The sequence below is a fragment of the Podarcis melisellensis genome (assembly GCF_964234715.1).
Source record: "Podarcis melisellensis genome assembly, chromosome: 15".
NCBI classification, from domain to species: Eukaryota; Metazoa; Chordata; class Lepidosauria; order Squamata; family Lacertidae; genus Podarcis; species Podarcis melisellensis.
The window spans coordinates 30461343-30479062 of record NC_138532.1 but is presented as its reverse complement, the minus strand read 5'-3'; the positions used below and the strand labels follow the sequence as shown (position 1 = coordinate 30479062).

At 47.8% G+C, this 17720-nt stretch overlaps 1 protein-coding gene and 1 long non-coding RNA gene across 2 annotated transcripts in view; both read left to right on the top strand.

Annotated features, from left to right (window-relative positions):
• LOC309358035 overlaps positions 1-16134 on the top strand; it is a 143182-nt gene extending 127048 nt beyond the window's left edge. The window contains exon 2 of the long non-coding RNA XR_014163293.1: positions 15797-16134. This is a non-coding gene — a long non-coding RNA (uncharacterized lncRNA). The remainder of the gene's footprint in view (positions 1-15796) is intronic.
• On the top strand, positions 492-16134 carry GUSB (glucuronidase beta). Its single transcript, XM_081890383.1, has 12 exons — positions 492-746; positions 3030-3218; positions 3976-4157; positions 4991-5133; positions 5807-5994; positions 7060-7212; positions 8316-8494; positions 9972-10118; positions 11342-11426; positions 12230-12406; positions 13605-13740; positions 14982-16134. Exons 1-12 carry the CDS (start codon positions 540-542, stop codon positions 15158-15160), a joined length of 1965 nt encoding a protein of 654 aa, XP_081746509.1. The 5' UTR covers positions 492-539; the 3' UTR covers positions 15161-16134.
• Positions 16135-17720: the final 1586 nt, after the last annotated feature.

Genomic DNA, 17720 nt, shown 5'->3' with positions numbered 1-17720 from the left:
CCAACTCAGCCATATGAAACTCACTGGGTGACCTTGGACCACTCACTGCTTCTCAGCCTTACCTACCTCACAGGGTTGTTGTGGGGATTAAATGGGGGGAGCCATGTGCTTCTTGGGGGGAAAGGGTGGGATATACAACAAATAAATGAAACAAACCTGGTAATCTCTAATTGCTGCTGGACTACAACTCCCATCATCTAATTTTCGCTGGGGATGATGGGAATTGGAGTCCAGCAACATAGGAAAGAAGGCCACAGATATTCCCTGACCCTACTTAGTTCCTGGAAATAAATATTTTAAGTCATCCAAATGCCTTTTTTTTTTAGTTTGTTTTACTCCCTCTGACATATCAAAACCTTAATACTAGCAAAGCCCTGGCAGTACCCTCAAGCAAGATGGCTGCCCCTGCCTCCCCATGGCGGGAAGAGGGCGTCTCCTGAGCATACAGACTCGGATTGGCTCCCGACAGTCAGCTGGGCTGGAGATCAGCCGACTGCCTCTCCAGCCTCAGCAGTGAGCGGGTCAGGCTGTCTGGCAGCATGAAGCTGCTGCTTCTCTGCGCCCTGTGCCTGGTCCTGGGGTGCTGCCAGCAGGGAGGCGCCCTGGATGGAGGGATGCTGTACCCCCGGGAATCTCCCTCCAGGGAGCTGAAGGAGCTGGGAGGCCTCTGGAGCTTCAGGGCAGACTGGTCAGAGCGCAGGGATGCGGGGTTTGTGGAAGGCTGGTACAAGAAGCCTCTCTCCCAGGTGAGTGAGCGGAGAAGGCGGGCACCATCACGGTGAGGCGGGATTAGTTTTAAAAAAGCTGCTGAGAAAATTTTATGAAATAAATAAATTGATTGCAAAAGCAGCGACCTCAAAGCAGTTTACGAAAAGAAGGAAAGCAATAAGCTTGTCGTGGAACCGTAGAATTGAAGAGGGGGAAGGGACCCCAAGGGTCATCCCTTTTGACCCCCTACAATGCAGGAGCTACAGCTAAAGTGTAAGAAACAGTTAAAACCAACCATTGGAAACCTTCAAAAAGAAAAATCAACATTAGCCGAAAAACCAAACTGAAACGTGTGTCGATATTCTACATGCTTCAGTAGGTTTTGCCGAAACAAAAAAAGGTGCCCAAAAGTGTATAGTGAATAATGGGTTTAGTTTTTTAGTTCTTGTTTGATAGCAACATCCGAGCATCCCTAATGGATCAAGCCAAAAGCCCTGTTCACCTAAATAACGAACACAAAGGCTGCCATGGGTGTAGCCAAGAGTGGGCAGGGAGGAGCAGCTGCCCCCCTAAATAAAAAAAAAAATACATAGCAAACTGAGGTTCTGCCCCCCCAACCCAAATCCTGGCTACGCCCATGGTTCTGGCTGCCCAGATGCTTTGAGGGAGCTAACAAGGGGGGTGTTTGGGGGGAATGCAATGTCCAGTCCCTGTGGTCCCCCCAAACATCTGGTGCTCTGAGGTACACTGCCACTGAATGTGGAGGTTTGACTTAGCTTTCTGGGCACACAGCCACTGGGTAGATGTGGGCTTTCTGTATTTGTGAACAGTGCACTGGGATCTTTGGAATAGTTTCATTGGAAAGATAGAAGCTGAGAGAGCAAGGAGTTGCCATTGATTGCCCTTCAGCTCCAACAGAAAGGAGAAGTTTCGAATATCGGGAAGTGGCTCAGCATTTCTATGCGCAAGAGTGAGGAAATGAACTGTTAAGTGCAAAGCTGGTGAAATAATTGTTTTCCCAAAGAGCACATGCATCTGTGAATCAGGAAACAGAAAGGGTGTTATTTAATGCATTGTTTTATTTCACTGTTCAGCTGAAAAAGTCTTCCAAGAGCACTTTGCAAATATCAATATTAAGACTGTGCCTTTGAGTTTTCCAACCTCAAGTATGCAATACTAAAGGAAAGGGCATTGGGAGGGAGGAGGGGAAAAACAAACTCAGGCACAGTTGATTGAATTACCACCTGGAATTGAAAGGTTTTCGAAAAGCAGAATGTGCATGATCATTAGTAACTTGCTAACAGCAGTTTAAAAGTCATACTGTGTGCTTCAGAAAAGGTGAGTAAAATCAAAGATTGGGTTTGTGGTTCTCCACTGTTTACACGTTAGACTTTAGGCCAAAGAAAATAGAAATGTAAATAGTGGATTGCTTGTGGAAGTGAGCTCTTTGCAGCTTCAATGAATGAGAAAGTGCCTGTACATTAGTGCCCTCTACTGGCTTCTGGGTGTAATTGCCACATTTAATATTCCAAACTGATCCTGTACTTTAAATGGAATATCCTGAGGCCAAGACATGATTTAGCAGGTCATAGAATCAAAGAATTGTGGAGTTGGAAGGGGCTCCGAGGATCATTCTAGTCCAGGGGTCAGCAAACCTTTTCAGCAGGGGGCCGGTCCACCGTCCCTCAGACCATGTGGGGGGCCCAGACTATATTTTGAAGGGAAAAAATAAACGAATTCCTATGCCCCACAAATAACCCAGAGATGCATTTTAAATAAAAGGAGACATTCTACTCATGTAAAAACATGCTGATTCCTGGACTGTCCGCCGGCCTGACGTAGAAGGTGATTGGGCAAGATCCGGCCCCCGGGGCCTTAGTTTGCTTTCTAACCAACTGAGCTATCCAGAAAAAAATCATAACTTGCTAAGTTGCTCTGCATCAGGCAGATTTTTGAAAGCAGAAAAATATGTTGGCAACCTAGATAAGCAAGCAAACCTTGCTGTTTGTCAGAATGTACAAACTGCTCTAGTTTTGGAGAATATAAAAGTGCTGTGTAGAAACGCAACACAAAATGGAACACAGGTCATAAAACCGTATTAAAACCCAGAAGAATCACACCCCTGGAATAGCGCTGCGTGCCCCAGCCGTAAAACCCTGAATCTTGTCCTGTAGCAAATTGGCAGCAACTGCAACTTTTCAACATGTTTTCAGTGGGTGAACCCAGAGAGCACTAGCTGCTGTGTCTGGACCAAATTCCAGGCCTGCATGGGAGAACATCTCTGCCCTGTATGCCCAGCATACCTTCCTTGTCTCTTTCAGTCTGGGCCGGTGATTGACATGCCAGTCCCCGCCAGCTTCAACGAGATCACGCAAGATCCAAAGCTGCGTCAGTACATCGGCTGGGTTTGGTACGAGAAGGAGGTGTTCCCGCCAGCCCGCTGGCTCCTGAGAGATCCTGGGTCACGAGTGGTGCTCCGGGTTGGCAGTGCAAACTACTACTCGATTGTGGTGAGTATGGGGCTTCCTGGGCAGCGCAGCTCCCCATGGAAGCCTGCCTGGTTTCTGGAACCATTGCATTTTTTTATTTTCTGCATTATGTCCTGCACTCTTCTCCAATAACCCAAGGTGGTATGTATGGTTCTCTCTCTTCCTCATTTAATTCCCAAAACCAACTCTGCAAGGTAGGATAGGCTGAGAGAGAAGAAGAAGAAGAAGAAGAAGAAGAAGAAGAAGAAGAAGAGTAGTAGTAGTAGTAGTAGTTTGGATTTGATATCCCGCTTTATCACTACCCTAGGGAGTCTCAAAGCGGCTAACATTCTCCTTTCCCTTCCTCCCCCACAACAAACACTCTGTGAGGTGAGTGGGGCTGAGAGACTTCAAAGTGTGACTGGCCCAAGGTCACCCAGCAGCTGCATGTGGAGGAGCGGGGAAGCGAACGCGGTTCCCCAGATTACGAGTCTATCACACACACCCCCCAGACACACTCAGTGAGCTTCTTGGCTGAGTGAGGATTTGAACCCAGGCCCTAGTCTGACACTCTAACCACTGCACCACCACTGCCTCTCAAGTTCAGGAGTTATTACATGTGAATGAGGAGCTTGTGGCCCTCTGGGTATTGATGGCCAATAGCAAGGGATGGCTGGGAGTTGTAGTCCAGCCACAGCTTTCCCATGGCTCCAAGTCATGTGACCTGCATGTCTCCCTTGAGGCCCCATTGTTTGTTTAGAGTCTTTGCACCTAGATATCCTGTTTTCTTCCATTGTAGTGGGTGAACGGGGTCCAGGTGACTGAGCACGAGGGCGGACACCTCCCCTTTGAAGCCGAGATCAACCAGTTCCTCCGCGATGCTCCAGGAGAGCCTTGCCGAATCACCATTGCTGTCAACAACACCCTGACTCCCCACACGCTGCCTCCGGGGACCATCCATTATATGGAGAACGAGTCTATGTGAGTTGAAGGCCTCGCTGAGGAACCCAGCAACCCTCTAGCCAAAGATTCTGGGACGTTCTGTCTAGAACAAGTGAAGGAAGTCGCTCTGAAATGCGTTTTGCCTGCTTTTATTCCATTGTGGTCCACTGGTGTAGGGAAGAGGCTTTCTTCTCACACATACCGTAATGTTGGGTATTATCTTGGATTTTCCCTCCTCCCCCCTCAAAAAAAGGATTAAGCATATTACTTGCAGGAAGAACGATCAATCCAGTTTCCCTCAGTCAGATTTTGTAATTTTGTGGAATTTAATCCCAGGTGCTGCAACTTTACCAAGTGGTTTAGGCATGTTGGCATTTCTTATTGATTTGCTCTCCATCAGTTGTGAAGTCTCTTCAGCTGTTAAACTTTCATGTGTTGTTACATGTCAGCTGTCTTTTAACTCTTACTGTTACAAACATTACAGACCAATTATCAAAACCTTCCATACCTCAGCTGTTGAAACGGGGTATTATTGAGTACATAATAGCAAAATCAAATATTGCGACCCGCTGAATATTCAAAGAGTTTTCGATGATGGATCAACAGCAAAATTTGCAGAGAACCAGTAGAATCACATCTATAATTCTACTCCAGGATGCACTTAAAATAAATCTGTAACATCCATATTTTATGCAAGACTACAGGAAACGACCTCCAGATAAGAACTTATCATTTCAGCGTAAATGCGTGGAACCTCAGGTGTTCGGTGAATCAGACCTGGTTCTTTTCATCATGCCTTTCAACCCTGTTTCCAAGTGCGGGGATTTCCTATCCCCCTCAATGTCTTCTTGAACCTTTCCCCCTTGATCCAGGTACCCCAAAGGCTATTTTGTTCAAAACACACAATTTGACTTCTTCAACTACGCTGGGATCCACCGACCTGTCCTGCTGTACACCACCCCCTTGGCCTACATTGATGACATCACCGTGACCACAGACGTGATGGGAAACGTCGGTAGGTATCTGAAATGCCAGAGCTAAACAGCATTTGGAAAGTTGGAGGGGGCGGGGACGACGATCCTGTAGTGTCTATGGAGGAAAAGCTTCTCGTGGGAACAAGCTGTTTGTGGCTGGAAACCTGTTAATGATTTCACTTATCAAAGTGAAATTCACCTTAGAATATTCTTGCCGTGACATATTCACACCATCTACCACCTCAGGAAGTCTCCGAATGATTGTTTTAGCCACTAAATGGCACCCCACAAGCTAAGGTTTATTTAACCAAGCAATGGCCCCAATTCTCTCTCTTCAGAGCCGTTTATCCCACAATCCTCACAACAACTATGTGAGGTAGGCCGGGGTTGCTTTCCCCAAACTGTTGTGGGAGCAGCAGCTGGGAAAATGGCCTACTTTAGGATGCTTAATAATAATAATAATAATAATAATAATAATAATAATAATAATAATAATAATATATTTATACCCCGCCCACCTGGCTGGGCTTCCCCAGCCACCCTGGACGGCTTCCAACTGAATATTAAAAACAATACAGCATCAGACATGAAAAATTTTCCTAAACAGGGCTTAAGGGATTCAGTTGGTGGTAGCAGTGGGATCCGAAATGGAGCAGTTCTGATTTGTAGCCTGCTGTCTTCACCAATTCACCTATTTTGCTTCTGCTGGGACAGGCTTGGTGCAGTATTTGGTTTCAGTCCGGGGCAGCCCCCGTTACTCCTTGACCCTGACACTGCGTGACCAAGATGGTGTCACTGTGGCAACTGGAAACGGGTCCGCTGGCGAGATGAAAGTAGTGAACCCTCTACTCTGGTGGCCATACCTGATGCATGAACGTCCTGGATACCTTTACTACCTAAAGGTAACTTAAGCCTTATTTGGACTCAATCCTGAGGGGAGGAGGGGAGAGAAACTAAGGCATGGATCTTGCATGTGTCTCCTGTCCAGGATCCTCAGATCTGCATGGTCCCCCAGTGGAAAACGAATGTTCTGGCCCCTGCTCAGGGCTTAGTTGAGTAGGAGAGGATGCTGACTTGAAAATCCAGAAGGCAGGTGTGCATAGCTGAATAGGATTTCCAGTGGTTAAGAGCAATCCAAGGAAGGGCTCCTGCCTTGCTCTGCCAACAGGAAAAGAAGGGATGGAGGGACACACAGAGAACTGGCTTTAAACCTCAGTAGAGGTTTGAATAAAGCAGGAATGGAAGGAAACAGAGAGGGGGAAAGCGATGGTCTTAAACCATGGCAGAGATTTGAGTGAGCAAGGGAGACACTGAGGAGAGGGAGCAATGGCAGTTTAAAGCACGGTTTGAGTCCAGTGAGAAGGGAATCGGGGAATCTGTCTGTACCTCTGGCGTTGCTTAAAACCACTTTTATAAATCTCTGTGTTCCTCCATGCCCGCTTTACTCAAATTCTAGGGAAGTGCTGTAGCTCAGCAGTAGAGCAGGTTTGATCCCCAGTGGCAGCTCCAGGTAGGGCTGCTCAAAACTCTGGAGAACTGCTGCCAGCCAGAGTAGACAATGCTCAGCTCGGTGGATTAACAATCTGACTTCCTATGATCCTTCCCATTCACAGCCCTTGTGGGAGCACTCCAGTGAAAAACTGCCAGTTTTGTGGGGCAATTGTGTTGGGAAGGACAACACACAGAGAGCAGAAGGGGTGTGGTCCTGGCTGCCCACCCTCTACCGCATCTAACCCTTGCTGCACATTTTTGCCTACTCCTGGGTTGGAGAACAAGGCCTTGGGTTCAAGTCTAGCAAATTCCCTGCAAATTATGCAGGGTGCAGATTACGGGTTACCTTGGCACAGCACAGAAATTTCTCCTTCCCCGGATGCTACATTTCAGATTCAGGGGGCTGGTGATTGTTGGGGTGTAGGCTTGCGTGCTCCGACAGCTGATGCAAAAAGGGTGGCTTTTTTGGACCACAGGTCACGCTTTCTGCCGAGGTGGACGGCACTGTCTCCGAAGACACTTACACACAGCCGGTAGGCATCCGGACTGTGCAGGTCACCCGCAACAAGTTTCTAATCAACGGGAAACCGTTCTACTTCCACGGGGTCAACAAGCACGAAGACTCTGATGTGAGTTGAGTGGCGCCTTGTTTTTGGATCTGTGACGGGCTGAGTGGCTGGGTGAAGAAGCAGGATGGGCCTCACCCAGAAACCTCTCAACCTGGGTTTAGATCAGTGGTTCCCAGACTCCCCCCCCCCATAAAAACATCATTCTGAACTGTGGTTTGCACGGCCCACTAAGGAAGCTAATAACACAATAAAATTCAAAACGGTAATGGTTAATTGCACATTCATTCAAAATCCAGTTAAAAGCTATTTAGTTTAATTCAACAAAACTGATGATCCCATGATACCTGATACTGTAGGAAAAAGATATTTACACATTCTTAACTAGGAAGTTTATAGCACAAAATATTTATTCGTAATGACTTACCAAACATGGACCTGTCACAGATGTGCCGTAACTAATTTATAAGAAAATCAACAGCTTGGCTATCTTGTGAGAACTCAGCATTGTAAATACAAACAAACAAACATGGCCCAAGGAAATTGCTTGGGAAGCGATAAGAATGGCAAAACTTTAAATATAAAGTGAGGGAAGTGTTTTGCTGTAGTGTCTAGCATGGTCGATCGTAATAAGAGATCAATACACTTTCTAGTGCCCCCCCCCCTGCTGCCCCCTTGCCTCTTAGTTTCCTCCTAGCTATTCCCACCCCTGCCATGGAGTGGTACCGCCCAGTTTGGGAACCTATGGTCTAGATCAGGGGTAGTCAACCTTTTTACACCTACCGCCCCCTAATGCATCTTTCTTGATGGTAAAATTTCCTTACTGCCCACCAGTGCTCGATGGAAGGAGATTTCAGCTTGTGCTGTAGAACACTCTACTGCCCACCTAGAATCCTGAAACACCCATTAGTGGGCGGTAGGGACCAGGTTGACAACCCCTGGTCTAGATGGTTCCGAGCTAGGTGGCCCAACGGACTGGCTCTGCATGAGACAGTTTCCCATGTCAAATCAACCCTTCAGACCCATGAGGACTAGAAACTTGCTTTAATCTTGGAGGAGGACCATCACTCCATGGCAGCTCAGCTGGAAGCCCGATGTTGGCAAAGGACAATTGCTCTTCTAACTTGTAGCCTCTCCTGTTTCACCGGGTTTGTTCCCTGCGGCAGATCCGTGGCAAAGGTCTGGACTGGCCCCTCATCATGAAGGACTTCAACCTCCTGCAGTGGCTGGGCGCCAATTCCTTCCGTACCAGCCACTACCCCTACGCCGAAGAGATCATGGAGCTTTGTGACGCCTATGGCATCGTGGTGATCGATGAGTCTCCGGCCGTGGGCATGAAGGACAGGTGAGCGAGTGGCAATTTCCTCAAGCTCCCCAGCGATTTATAGAGCGAAGTGCTGAGGTAATTTGGCAAAGGTGGTGAAGTGTTTGGGAATGATTGGCTGAGATAGTCTCATGTCACAAAGGGGCGGGGCTGGCCAATGGATCCGAGGCTCCCATTGGCTTGGGTGCTCTGAGCCGAGAGGTTGAGTGGAAGCAGATGTACTTTGGGAACTACGGTAAGGGTCTTAGTAGGCAGGAGGCTGAGGAGGAAGACCGGAATAATTCGGCTGCACATGAGGTGAGGAAGGAGCATGTGAGAATGCCATGGACTGGTTGGATGCAGAGGAATGGTAGGAGGACCCCAAAGGGAAGAAGGCTCAGAGCTCAGAGACTGGCGGTGGGGTGGTGATAAGTGGTCAGAGGGAGAAGATTGGGAAGAGGTGGTGTCGGAAGCTGAAGAGGCAACAGGGCTTAGTGAGCAGGGAGAGTATGTGGCAGAGAGAAGTCTAGACCCACAGGCAGAAGCTGAAGCAGGAGAGGAGGGAAGCCAAGAGGCAAAGAGATCTGGCTGGTGAAGAGTCACAGGTGTCTCCCCCTCCTGCTGCAAAAAGCTCCTCTCCCTCCTGGTCTAGAACTGGGAGAGGTATGAAGAGGGCAGTGGAGAGGTGGGCAATGTGCAGGTGCAGTCTCCGACTGCTTGGGGAAAACCCTGGAGAAGAAGGGACTTAGGCAGCTGTGGGGAGGCAGGGACTTTCAATCCATGAGGCAAGACCTACTAGAGATGAGTTGCTGTGCTCATTAGGCCTGACACTCCTGTGCAGATCCTGCTTCCCGCCAATGAAGAGTTAACTCCAACTTGCATGATGTGATTTACTGCTGGGTTGCTCCTTTCAGACCTCTCTCCTGGTATGCCCCACGGAGGACCTTACGGTCTGCAAATAATAATATCTTGGAGATCCCAGGCCTCAGGGAGATTAGGCTGGCCTCAACCAGGGCCTGGTGGAACGCTCTGCCACAAGAGATCAGGGCCCGGTGGGATTTGACATCTTTCCGCAGGGCCTGCAAGATGGAGCTGTTCTGCCAGGCCTTTGGTCAGGGCTCAGCCTGACTCCCCTTCTATTTTTGTATAAGAACTAGTATGAAAGAGGCCTCCCAGCATTCTCACAGGCCCATATAAGAACAGCGTAAACAGTTGGGCCTGATGAGCATTTACTGTTCCCAACCCTAATCCTGCGGAAAACCATCTAATTGGATTAAAATTTGATCCTGACTTGTTTTTAGAAGGTAATTTAATTACCATTGATTTTATACCAATGTTATATATTTGATGTTATATATTTATACCAATGTTATATATTTGATGTTAGCTGCCCTGAGCCTGGTTTCGGCCAGGAAGGGTGGGATACAAATAAAAGATGATTATGATTATTATAAAAGAGGCAAAAAGTGTGCTTTATGATGGACCCCTTGTCCCCCCTTTTTGCTTCTCTCCATTTAAGCATGAACTTTGGTAACAAAAGCCTCCAGCACCACCTCACTGTGATGGAGGAGCTGATCCGCCGGGACAAGAACCGTCCCTCAGTCGTGATGTGGTCTGTGGCCAATGAGCCGGCCTCTTCACTGGCCCCAGCCGGCTACTACTTCAAGTGAGTATCTGCCACACACAAAACCATGCTGTGAAGTCTGTACCCTGGCACTCAGCCTGCCCAAAGTGAACTCAAGTATCACATATTTTTACCCAGCAAAGGCACCTTTGTTGACTTACTTTTGGCGCCAGGTAAAGACCTCTATTCCCTCATCCAGGTTTTAATAGACCTGAGGGGATGTTTGACATCAGGCAGGCACCTTTGCTGTGCTTTTTGCTCCCCAATTAAAACATTATTTATCTAGAGAAAACACCTCCTCAGACCTGTATAAGTTAGGCATGTTTTATTCGTTCTTAGCTACTCTTGATCACCTTTTCAAAGTTTCTAACTGCTTATCCGTTAATTAGAATGTTTCTTTTAGTAAACAACTTAGGGAATTGTTTTGTTGTTGTTGCTTACAATCAAACGGTACCTCAACCGTTGAATAAATAGATGTTATACATATGTCTGTGTGTTTAACAGTATTGTTAGGTGCTTGGACCCACAGGTACCAAGTGTTTAACAAGTCCAAAATAACAGAGAGGATGGAGGGACACCCGCTATGAGGAAAGGTTGCCGTGTTTGGGACTTTTTAGTTTAGAGAAAAGGTAAGTCAGAGGCAACATGAGAGGAGTTTATAAAATTACACATGGCATGGAGAATGTGGGTAGAGAAAAGTTTTTTCCCCTCCCTCAGAACAGTAGCATTTATGGACATCCAAGGAAGCTGAATGTTAAGAGGATTCAGGACAGATAAAAGAAAGTCCTTGCAGCGCAGAGTTAAACTATGGAACTCCCTCCCACAGGAGGCAGGGATGGCCACCAACTTGGAAGGCTTTAAAAGAGGATGAGACAAATTCATGGCTATCCATGGCTGCTAGCTGCAAAGGCCATGCTCTGCCTCCACAGTCGCTGGCAGTAATGTGTCTGAATTCCCATTGCTAGAAACCACTGGAGGGGAGAGGGTTCTTGTGCTCTAATCTCGCCTGGCAGTTTCACATTAAGGGCATCTGGTTGGCCACCATGAGAACAGGATGCTGGACTAGATGGGACCCTGGCCTGATCCAGCAGGCTCTTCCTATGTTCTCAAGTCTAACGAATAGTTTGTAATGCAAATTAACCTTCCGTCCAGGTTGCCATGCAGAGCCTCAGAGGTGCAGGAGGGTGGAATCACATGTGGATGAGTTAATTCTGCACAGCGAGAAACAGTTGTGGTTTTGTCTATTTTTCACCCTTTGCACGCAGGATGGTGATTGCTCACACCAAAGCCATGGACCCCACGCGCCCAGTCACGTTCATCACGAACACCAATTACGCTCTAGATCTTGGAGTAAGCACCATCCCTTTTGTCTCTGTTGCTTATTTAATGTTATTTAAGGCTGGGACGCAGGTGGCACTGTGGGTAAAACCACAGAGCCTAGGACTTGCCAATCAGAAGGTCGGTGGTTCGAATCCCCGTGATGGGGTGAGCTCCCATTGCTCGGTCCCAGCTCCTGCCAACCAAGCAGTTTGAAAGCACGTCAAAGTGCAGGTAGATAAATAGGTACCACTCCGGTGGGAAGGTAAACGGCGTTTCCGTGCACTGCTCTGGTTCGCCAGAAGCGGCTTAGTCATGCTGGCCACATGACCCGGAAGCTGTACACCGGCTCCCTCGACCAATAAAGCAAGATGAGCGCCGCAACCCCAGAGTTGGCCACGACTGGACCTAATGGTCAGGGGTCCCCTATACCTTTACCTTTAAGGCTGGCTTTCTGTCCTTCCAAAAAATAACACTTTCTTTATGCCAATATTTCATAAGATGCTCAGCATGGAATATCCAGGCCAAGCGGTGGGGACTCTCCAACCCCAAGTCCTCATAGAATTACAGAGTCAGAAGGGACTCAAAGCATCATCTAGTCCAGGAATAATTAGGTGAGACCTTGATTCCACCTGGATACAGGTCTTGTCCGTTGTCATGGTCCCTTCCAACTCTACATTTCTATGAAGCTTATGCAAGAATGAGTTGCTTGCACCCTTCTCCTCCCTCCAATATGTTTGGGGATGGGGGAAAGGGGGCACAGAGAGAGAGAAAACGCTTGCCGTCTAGCGGACATGCCTCAAAATCAGCTAAAAACAAAATTGGAATTTCTGCAGGCCCCTTATGTAGACGTCATCTGTGTAAATAGCTACTTCTCCTGGTACCACGATCCTGGACACCTGGAGGTCATCCGCCTGCAGCTGAACTCTCAGTTTGAGAACTGGTACCAAACTCACCAGAAGCCCATTATCCAGAGCGAGTATGGAGCAGATGCCATTGCTGGCCTCCACATGGTGAGTCCAGCTCTTCTGAGGCCAGTCGCCTGTAGGCAGAAAACATTTCTTTCCAAAGAAGAATGGCAGACATCTGAGAGGAGAACTGTACTGAGCAGCTGCTTGTTGCTGATCTGTGGCTGCTCAGAATGCTCTATATATTGGGCTTTGACCCAATACTGGTACAATAGTAGCCTATGCCTTTAAGCAAGTTTCTAGTCCATCACGAACTCTTCAGGCCTCTTCCCTCCTTGGTGCACATTCACAGATATCTATCTAAGCCAGTGTGTTGTAGCGGCTAGAGTGTTGGGCCAAGACCTGGGTGACCCAGGTTCAAATCCCTCACTTGGCCAGGAAGCCCAATGGGTTGCCTTGGGCCAGTCACAGTCTGTGAGCCTGAGGGACAGGGTGAACTATGTATGCCACCTTGAGCTCTTTGGGAGGAAAATAAGCAAATAATTAGGATTTTGGAATCCTGATTAGACGAAGGGTGGTTTAAAAGTCAAACAAACAAAAAGTCCTGCCCTCTAGATCAGCAGTGGGAAATTTTGGCCCAGTGGGTCAATCTTTTGATTCATTGGACAAGTTTGAAAGCTGGGTCCTTCCCCGCTGTCAATCATCTGAAATTGACCCATGGGGAGGTGGGGGTAGGGGTCTGTTTTGCCAGCACCACTCCCCCCCTCCAGAACACCCTGGTGTACCTGCACCCCGCAGCACTGAGCTCTCCACTTATCATGAGATAAGTTACTATACAACCTTTTGAAGGCGGCTCTGTATAGGCAAGTTTTTAATGTTTAATTATGTTTTTGTACATGCTGGAAGCTGCCTAGAGTGGCCAGGGCAACCCAGTCAGATAGGCGAGGCACAAATAATAAAATTATTATTATCAGGTGATGAGCGTAGGGTTTAATCCTGCTCTCTGCAGAGTTCCACAGGGAACATGGTGGAGAGACAGCACCCAGCAGGTGCTCCGCATCCACATCAGTTGATCAATAGGTAGGCGTTGCTTGGGGAAAGTGGTCTTGCAGGCCAATCTGAGGCCCACAACAGGCCAAAGGTCCCCCACTCCTCTAAAGCAACAGAGGACTACAGCGACCCGAATATTGGATGGCTTCTCTCATGCATTGCATAGCCTGTACTGGTCCCATGCGCATAAGGGCTCTTCCTTCCTTCCTGTTCATCTCGCTTGAGAGGACTCTTCCTTTCCCTGTTCCCGTAGGACCCGCCTCTCATGTTCTCTGAGGAATACCAGGCGGCTGTGCTGAAGGAGTATCATGCTGTCCTAGACCAAAAGAGGAAAGACTATGTGATTGGAGAACTCATCTGGAATTTCGCTGACTTCATGACAGACCAAGGTACTGGCGTCTCAAGTTGAAGTTGTCGTGTCCTCTGCAAAAGTCTTCCACTCCCAAGTTTCTTTAGGACTCTGCCATTGGGAAGTAACTCATAAATTTAATAATGGGGGATGCCGCCCTTGTTCACTTTGCCTTGCTAACTCCATCTATCACTTTCCCAAACCTCCACATCTAGCCAACCCCTTCTCTTCCCTCTACACCTGCCTGATCCCCTATGGTTCTTGACTACCTTTGTTTGTTCCAAAATGTACAAGCCAGCTTCTCTGGTGTGGTGGGAATGGGGCAGGGGCAGGGGCGTCTTAGAATTCTTGGGATTTGCTTCCAGCATCCTGCAGAATCTTCATCAGCAATAAACAAATGCTAGAGTCAGCGCTGCCCCCTGGCGACAGCTCCTCGGAAGTCTTAAATCTCTGGAAACTTTTGACGTTGGTTTGGAGGTACAGTGGTACCTTGGTTGTCGAACATAATCTGTTCTGGGAGGCTGTTCAACTTCCGAAATGTTCAACAACCGAGGCACAAAGGACGGTCGGCAAAGTCAATGGAGAAAAAAGAAAAACACACAGCAGAAGCCATTCGACTTCCGAGGCGCATTCAAAAACAGAAGCAAATGCTTCTGGGTTTTCAGTGTTTGGGTTCCAAAACTTTTAGCTTCCGAGACGCTCAAAAACCGAGGCTCTGGCAGGGTCCTAGAGTCCTCCTGCCTCATTCCAAAAGCTTAGTTAGCACTTTCCCAATTTAGAAAGGAGGTGGGAGGGCTCTTGGACCCTGTCCCAGCCTCGTGGGGGGTCAAATTTTAGTCTTGCTCGCACTTCCAGCGCAACAAGGTTATGTGCAGCCCACAGGTTCTGTGTCTAAGTACTCTTGCGGCCCACTTGGTATGAAAAGTTGGGACTGTCCTGCTACAGGCAATGCAGGGCAGCAGCTCCCAGGTGTTCAAGAGCTGTTGAGGCAAGAGACCAGACTGCCTGGGGTGCATTCTGCACTGGACAGGAAGTGGCCCAGAGATCAGGGACAGGGAACCTGCATGGCCCTTTGGATGTTGTTGGACTCCAACTCCCATCAGCCCCAGGCAGACAGCTTTGCCAGCGCTGAGAAATGATAGGAGTTGGGAGTCTAACAATGTATGGAGAGCCATCACAGATTCCCCATCCTTGGTCTGGATTACCTGCAAGTTCCTTCCCCGCTCTACAAAGCTGTTGCCGTTGAGCCTTTCCTTTGTAACTTTCTTTCCCATCTTGCAGGCACAACGCGGGTTTTGGGTAACAAGAAAGGTATTTTCACCCGCCAACGACAACCCAAATCGGCCGCCTTCGTCCTAAGGGAGAGATACTGGAAGCTGGCTGAGGAATGCAGGCCCCTTGCGCGGCCCAATTACCATGACATTGGTTTGCCCCAAACTCAGGCGTCCAAGTGCACTTGACTTACGCTGTTTCGTTAAGCACAGCAGAAGAAATTCAAGGAGAGGCACTACTGAGCATCCAAATAGAGACTAAATTTCCGTGATTGTTTTTGCTCCAATGTGTTTTCTTCATGAAAGCAGCGGAGGAACCGCAGCTCTGCTCTTCCGTATGATAAAGCCAAAGGAATGTAAATGAAAACAGACAAAGATTTTCTTATAGAACCATAGAATTGTAGAGTTGGGATCCTGAGGGTCATCTAGTCCAACCCCCTGCAATGCAGGAGGAATGTCAACTAAAGCATCCATGACATTCTCACTTTGAACATGTTTATAGATTCTGGTTTACAGAAAGCCAGTGTAGCCTTGTGTAACAATCACCGCAATCTCTTGGGTCTTTTTGACAAGTATGGTGTATGAGCAAGAAGCTGCTGGTTCAGCAGAAATGCTTGTCTATTTCAGTGGCCAACCAGATGCATATTCTGGGAAGCCCCTGAGCAGGAGATTAGCACAACAGACACACTCTTCCCATTTGTAATTCTCAGCGATTGATAGAGCATAGCCATTGGTGGCCTTAACCACCATGAATTTGTCCAATCCTCCTTTAAAGCCATCCAAGTTGGTGGCCAACACTGCCTCCAGTGGGAGAGAGTTCCAGAGTTGTAACTATGTGCTGTGTGAAGGAATTACTGGTATTTTGTCTGCCCTGAATCTTTCAACATTCAACTTTAGCGGATGACCCTATTGGGTGCTAGCATTATATGTGAGGGAGAAAAACTTCTCCCCATTCTTTCTCCACAGTGCATAACTTTATGCACTGTAATGCGGACTGTGACTAAACATCAAGGTACTGGGGGCCTTACTGGGGAGAAGGGCATGAAACAGCAGCACGGATTATGAAACAACACTGCAAAGACATCCACAGATAATTTCTACATTTATTTTTGTTTTTTTATACCAAAAAAGTTATGTGCAACAAATAAAACATTCTTACATTATTTACATGGTTTCTGTTTTAATTTCGCATTAGCAAAAAGTGGACCCCAGACCTTAGAATGTCGCAGTCTTAGGTTGAACAGAAAAACGGAACGACTCCAATTTAGACACAGGTGGCGAGTTCGAAACACATGAAAAAGAAATAATAATTGTCAGATCAAAACATACGAGACAGAACACACATTGAATATTTAGTCCATGCTTAATACAGGTTTGTTTTTTTAATTAAAAAAAATGGTAATGGAATACTTCAGCTTCCTTAGTTTTGCAAGGGTGTGTTTCAATAGCGTTGGCAGAACAGAGGCCAAAGTATTTTATTTTTAAATCCAGGTAGGCCAGGAGCTGCTAGCTGAAATCCTAGCTTTCTTTTTGGATCAGAGACCACATCAAGTAACAAGAAAACCCCTTTCAAAAGATGTTCTGATTCTGCAGTCTGCTAACATTATTTCCATAAGCAGCGGACCTTTATAGAAACACACACACCCCAGACTACAGATTTATCCCATCCTTCGCCAATCGCCCTTTGCCAACCTGATGCTCTCTAGATGTTTTGGACCCCCCCCCCAATCTCTCACCAGCTCCCTCCAGACGTGGTTGGCGAAGGCGGCACAAAAGCAACATGAACACCTCAGTTCATCTAGATCAAAACCTTGAAGGGGTGAGTGGAAGCTGGATTGTTGTCTGCCTCAAATAATATGCCTTCTGGACGCAACAGCTACCCCCTACTCTACTGTGAAGGGTCCCACCTGTAATACAAAAATGGGTTTCTCCAACCCACAAGGGCTCCCTGTCTCCCATCCCCCACTAAGCAAAAAGCTGCCTGCTCCCTGTCTGCAGGACGACTTGGACAGGCCACACTCAATTTTCAGGGGTTGGGTTGGAATGACAGGCGAGGGAGGAGAATGAGGTTGGTCTCCAGAAAGTCTGGCTTCCCCACACTTAGGGCTAATACCAACTTGAACCTTTAAGATCACCGAAAGACAACAAGCATTTCCCTGTTTCTCTCTGGCATAAAATGAGGCAGATGCAACTGGCCAAGCATGGTTGTGTAAAAAGACGGGATTTTGGCAGGCGCATGAGGAAAAAGGGGCAAGGGTTCCCTCTTCTACATAGGTCCATGAAGTCTGCTGACCTCAAGAGGAAATCATGTGAGCAAGTTGCAACCGGTGCTGCATGGGGCACCACCATGTTGCAACCTGCACTGAAACTGCTTTTTTGCATGGATGGTCCTATCCTCTCATGGCTGAGACACATCATGGGGCAAGTTGGCTGGGGCTTTTTGGGGTCCCACTGGGGTGGGTGTTAAGGAAGCGTGCACACTTCTTGCAACCCTGCAGGCAGGTCCAGCCACCACAGTGCGTTAAGGGGCCTGGCTCCTCCAAAGGAGAAGGGTTGCCATCCCCCCGGGTGATGAGAGTAGGGGGAAGGACCCGGATGGGCTCTCCTGCAGCTACAAGTCAACAGCCGAGTGCCCTGGGTGGCTGCTACGCAGGAGTCAAAACAAACCAGGCTGGGAACATCTGTGATGCACAGAGCCTGCGAAGAACACTTAACAAAATGGTGGGTTTCTCTCCATCGGGAAGAAAAT